The sequence below is a fragment of the Parambassis ranga genome, chromosome 9, assembly GCF_900634625.1.
Source record: "Parambassis ranga chromosome 9, fParRan2.1, whole genome shotgun sequence".
NCBI lineage: Eukaryota > Metazoa > Chordata > Actinopteri > Ambassidae > Parambassis > Parambassis ranga.
In genome coordinates, this window is record NC_041030.1 from 22,861,561 (window position 1) to 22,867,560 (window position 6,000).

The 6,000-nt window shown below is 49.5% G+C and overlaps 1 protein-coding gene across 9 annotated transcripts in view; it reads right to left on the bottom strand.

Annotated features, from left to right (window-relative positions):
* fras1 (Fraser extracellular matrix complex subunit 1) overlaps positions 1-6,000 on the bottom strand; it is a 379,111-nt gene that overhangs the window by 332,106 nt on the left and 41,005 nt on the right. For all 9 annotated transcript variants that reach the window (XM_028415283.1, XM_028415290.1, XM_028415287.1 and 6 more), the window contains exons 7-11: positions 5,780-5,863; positions 5,101-5,202; positions 3,607-3,798; positions 1,660-1,749; positions 289-436 (exon numbers count right to left, since the gene is read on the bottom strand). In XM_028415283.1, the coding sequence (XP_028271084.1) occupies positions 289-436; positions 1,660-1,749; positions 3,607-3,798; positions 5,101-5,202; positions 5,780-5,863 (616 nt within the window). The remainder of the gene's footprint in view (positions 1-288; positions 437-1,659; positions 1,750-3,606; positions 3,799-5,100; positions 5,203-5,779; positions 5,864-6,000) is intronic.

Below are 6,000 nucleotides of genomic sequence, written 5' to 3' on the forward strand. Positions count from 1 at the left end.
CGAGCCCGACCTCCAGCTGACACTGGACGTCTACCAGGAGATAAACAATGATTCTCATGAAGTGTACTGAGTCATTCACCCCGTCCACATCCACAGACCAGAACCTGACGAAACCATGTGACGAAACAGACGGCTGAAGTTAGACTGCCTGTTAGGACGTGTGTGTTTCTCTGCCTCCTTTGGAGGACTTCCTGTTCAGAGTGGCGTGGGTGTGGTTTGCTGCTGCACACAAACGCGCACACACACATGCATGCACACACACACACACACACACACACAGTGCCGTACCTTGGTGGCAGTCGGGGCAGCACCGGCCCTCCTGGGTGACGGACAGGGTGCCCGGCGGGCATGTGGGGCAGGATTTGAGATAACAAGTCACCTGGGCATCGACACATTCACACTCGCGGCAACTGCCGTCGGTCCATCGAGCCAGGTTCTGGAAAAAAAGCAGAGTTTCAGTGGAGCCTGTGACAGCAGAGGTTAATGTCCTCGTTATGTTTACACAGAGGACGTTTCACAGGGGATGGACAGAACTCTGAGAATGACTGAAAAGGACGGCACTCGGCCGGACGCCCCGCTGGATGGTAATAAGCTGCCTGTCAGATTTAAAAGCAGCCTGAGTCACGACTCTTGTGACGTTTTCAGAAGTGGATGAGTGCAGCGACAGAGAGAGGCGGCGGCATGAGCACAGACACAGACTGTGTGCTGGGAGGTCACAGACGAGGACGCTTAAAACACAGAAGGCCTGCTCTGTGAACAGCTCCCACTCCAAAGGTCCGCAGCCCTGAGCAGCAGCCTTCAGTGTGTGTCTGCCCGTCAGGTGTGCAGGTGTTTAACTCTTTACAAACATGGCAGCAGCGCCTGCTTCTGATCCAGTGTCTGCTTCCTCATGAATCACTCTATGATGAAGTTTTCCCATCTAAGGCCCCTCACAGTGGAAGCTCCGTGCAAACAGCTTGTTAATGTGCCTTTAAATCAAGAAGATAAGTGTTAAGTAAACATAGTTTGTTACTTCGACTCATTAGCGCTGCAAGCTGCTATTTTTCAAGTCGGAGCCGTAATCATCCAGGCACAGAGCTGCTGCTTCAGCCGCTCAGAGTTTGTGTCACATGTATCGATCTGTGTGTGTGTCTGTGTGTGTGTCTGTGGGCGCACAGCAGCATCTATCTGTTTCTGTTTATCACTGCTAAGATTAACTCCTCCAGAAAAACAAAGCGTCTGTCTGACAGGATCACGGCTCTGTCGCCTCTGACCGTCCTGCTGCACGGAACATCTGAGAAATGAAGGCTTCAGTTTTACAGCAGCCTCCAGTGAATAATGACATTTATGACACACTCTGATAGATCGGACCATAATATTAAGAAACGCTGTTAGAGGCTAAATGGCCTCAAACTATTTGAAGCTCAGTGCTAAAACACACAGTCATCCCCTCACTGCAGCTCTATATCTACATGCAGCCTGATATTGGTGTGTTTGTGCTGCTGCCTCCTCTGCTCTGAGACTTTGTGCCACTTTTCTTCTGAGAACACAGAGTTTACAGAAGCCCTGTGGTGCCTTTGTCTCACCCACACACACACACACACACACACACAATTCCTCGCCTGATTGTGTGAGTCTTTGTGCAAACACACACACTCAAAGTCACATGCACATATGTACCTTGTAGGATTTCCCGTGGTGCACGCAGGAAGGTTTGACAGAGGAGCACTCAGGGCAGCACTTCCCCGGCAGGTGAACGAGCTCAGAACCCTGAAAACAAAGAGAGTCTCTTATGTTTCAGTCTTTTCATGAAGGAACCTTTGCTTTGTCTAAAGGGTTAAAATGACCTAACACCAGATATCTCTGCAGGGCTGCAGTTCCTCCAGTGTCCACTAGAGGCTATCCAGCTTTACACAAATACGCACGTTTGCAGCCTGGAACACAGCCTGTCCCCGTCTGTCCCCGCCTGTCCCCGTCTGTCCCTGCCTGTCCCAGCCTGTCCCCACCTGTCCCCGTCTGTCCGCATCTGTCCCTGTCTGTCCCCACCTGTCCCCGTCTGTCCCGTCTTTACTGATGAGTTCTGATCAACTTCTCCAGAGTCTACTGTCTCCATGTGGTGCAGATATACATATGTAATAAATACATATTACATTTAAATATTTATAGAAAAAATGATAAGAACATGAGGACTATGTCAAGTGTCTTGGTCTGAATAATAAAGTGATTCAGTGGTTCATTATATAACACCCAGTTTAATTACTAAGATTCAGAATTCTGCATCATTACGTGCGTGACCTCCCACTCCCAGCGGCGCTGAAGGTTTGGTCCATATTACAGTCTGAGCATCAAGCCGGCTCCCTGTGTCACTTCACCGAAGGTTCGGTCCTTTATCTACAGTCTGCACAGCACTGACACGTACACCTCTGTGATCATGATACATGAAAACATGGCCACAGTGGAAGCTCACAGTGTCAGTGTGAAGACAGACAGAGTCCCTCACTGCTGTTCCAGCACATGATTACAACACACAAACCTAACACACACTGAGCCGAGCACGCTCTGATCTCAGCAGTGACCTTGTTCAGGTCAGGCCTGGACGTCTGCCAGTTATGCTCCTTACGGCTAATGACACTTACAGCTGTAATTACCACCATGCAGCCTGATTAATGAGACCTGATTTGGTCCTGGTGGCGGAAATTAAAGTAATATTATTAAATGTGCTCGATGTGAGAGGGACTGTATGAGGTGCTGATGTGGCGCCCGGCCCACGTGGATCCTTCTGAAGGAATGAAGATGGGAACAACAGATCCTTGTGTCTGGTCCCCACACACTCGTGTTTATGTTTATCCATTTAATTAATTTCAGACAGGAGAAACCTGAGACGGTCTGACCCCATTCACACTGGAGAAAGTCAATCCAGCTAGAGTGGGATTGAATCCAGATCGCCTTAGGCCCCGTTCACACTGGAGAAAGTCAGTCCAGCTAGAGTAGGATTGAGCCCAGACAGCCTTTAAGCTGGATGCGTTCAGACCTATTTTCAAATCTGGCTAGCACACACTTGTGTCCGCACTCAATCCGGCTTCATCCAGCATGTTTGCTGACCTCCAAACCACTAGGTGGCGCCGGCTAGATCCACCCACTGGATCTAGCCGGATTGAAATCAAACTGGATACAGCCGGATTCGAGGTGTTCACACAAAAAAACACATCTGGATTGATCAGGATGCTTAAGCCACATTTTTTCCCCAGTGTGAACGGGGTATAAGCTGGATTCCTTCAGACCAATTTTCTAATCTGGCTATCACTACATACTACATACATATATTTACATGCAGTTTTGTACGCGACCCGTACACTTTCCCTGTGAAACCGGAAGCATCACGTCACTAGTGGGATTCGGTGCATTTGCGTTCAGACGTGAGCCAGATGTAAACCAATCCAGCTAAACTGCAGCAAATGCAGGAAGCAGAGGACAAAGTGAGTGTGACAGCTTCCATTAACTTTTCAGTAGCCCGTCTGAAAGCCGGGAAATTGGATTCCTGGGTGGTGATACGCTGCATTTTCTGGGACAGGGAACAGAAAGGGTTAAGCACACTTAGCCCTGCTGTGGTTTCTAACGAAGGCTCACCTGCGGGCAGTCGACGCGTCCACACTCAGCCCTCTGACAGAGGACCTGACCCCGGGTGCAGGAACAGAACTCGCAGCCCGTGCCGTTCCACATGTCTCCATGGTAACGCACGGCGCCCTGGTACAGGCAGCTTCCCTTTGCTGCAGCACATTCATCACAGCACTGACCGGCACGCTTCACTGTGGTCTGACCCTGCAGGGAGCAGCAAAGTGACGGTGAGAGGGGAGGCAAGAGGGGAGGCAAGAGGGAGGCAAGGAGCTCCAACATCTGGTTCAGCAGAGAGAGAGAAGAGGATGGAGGAGTGTGTGTGTGTGTGTGTGTGTGTGTGCGTGTGCTGCATTACTAAGGGAAAACACAGCATGCAGCTGGAGCCATTACGATGTTATCAAAGTGCTGAGAGGTGTAGATTTACGGACACGGCAGAGTCTGTATCTGGTGGAGGAGGTTCAGATTTTCTCACACAAAGTTCACACAAGTTCAAACTACGTCAGTGTTTATCTACAGCGCAGAGCAGCTAGACATTAACTCTTTGTTTCTGCTTATTGCAGAGCAGCAGTTTGGAGGTTCAGAGTCAGATCTGGCACAAAGCCTGATGTCCCCCACCACCAGCTGTGATGAGCTGTGGAGGAGGTGTGGTGGTCTGGGTGTGTCTGCTCCTCCTGCCTAGTTCTACTCTAACACTGATGGAGGATGCAGATCAGAGAGTGTGCACACCCTTTAAAATGTTGTTGTTGCATGTGTGTGTGTCTGTGTGTGTCTGTGTGTGTCTGTGTGTGTGTCTGTGTGTGTCTGTGTGTGTCTGTGTGTGTGTCTGTGTGTGTCTGTGTGTGTGTGTGTGTCTGTGTGTGTGTGTCTGTGTCTGGGTGGTGTGTGTCTGTGTCTGGGTGGTGTGTGTCTGTGTGTGTGTCTGTGTGTGTGTGTGTGTGTGTCTGTGTGTGTGTGTGTGTGTGTGTGTGTGTGTGTGTCTGTGTGTGTGTGTGTGTCTGTGTCTGGGTGGTGTGTGTCTGTGTGTGTGTGTGTGTCTGTGTCTGTGTGTGTCTCTGTGTGTGTGTCTGTGTCTGTGTGTGTGTCTGTGTGTGTGTGTGTGTGTCTGTGTGTATGTCTGTGTCTGGGTGGTGTGTGTCTGTGTGTGTGTGTCTGTGTGTGTGTGTCTGTGTGTGTCCTTCTCTCTGACTTCTCTAACAGAACATGAGGGTGGAGGCAGCACGGGGACATTTGCATACAATTAAGAATTAAATGTCAGCCTGTTGGATGCTTGTGTGTAATTGTGTTGTGGGGACATAAATCTGTTCACACAGTCCACAGTGTGTGTGTGTGTGTGTGTGTGTGTGTGTGTTAGACAGAGAGCTGACATTTCTGCATAGTTGAATATCTCTGCATCCATTACAGTTTCAGAACACAGCTCGGTGTACCAGGTGAGTGTTGTATGAAAGTGAATGTCAATGAGGGTAAGAGTGTGTGTGTGTGTGTGTTTGTGCATCTACCACTACCCACCTTGTCACAGGTGACAGGGCGACAGGTGTTTGTGTGGCATTTAGACTGACCCCGGTCGCACACACATGTGGTGCAGGCGTTCTTCTGCCACTGCTCGCCATGCTGCCAAGAAAAGACACATTTAGATGGACAAACACACACACACGTACACACAGACACACACACACACATACACACAGACACACACGCACACAGACACACACACGCACACACACGTACACGCACACACACACAGTGTGACCCCTGTGTTCCCTTTCATCTTATGTTCTTCATGTCCTGTGGCTCTCTGCTCATTCATTTGGATGCAGGCCTGGTCTTATTAACCCTACATGTGTGCCAGGAGCTGATGCCAAGATGGCCTCCCCCTTAATCCTCCCCAAATACTTCAAGAGTGAAGGTTTGTCTGTCTGAGATCAAACCACACAGTGAACTGTTGTCAGGCCAGAACACAGGGCGCCACACGATCCTTAAAACCCAGCTGAAATGTGTCTGACACACTGAAGAGGTCATGAAGTCATAATGATGCCAACACAGGGTGTGTGTCTGTGTGTGTGTGTGTGATTTATCAGCTGCCTCTGATACACGAAGCACAATCGAATCACACACATGTACAATAAGAGATGAACAAACATGTGAGAACACACACACACACACACACACACACACACAGGGTACCCACCTGGTACTGTTTCCCAGCTGACAGACAGGGGTTGGACACACACTGTGGACAACACTGGCCTGGCTGGATCACTAAGTTCTCGTGCTGAGAGGAGAATAACAAACAGATCAGCTGTGTGAGTGTGTGTGTGTGTGTGTGTGTGTGAGTGTGTGTGTGTGTGTGTGTGTGTGTGTGTGTGTGTGTGTGTGTGAGAGAAGCTCTTTATTCTTCTATGGTATGAT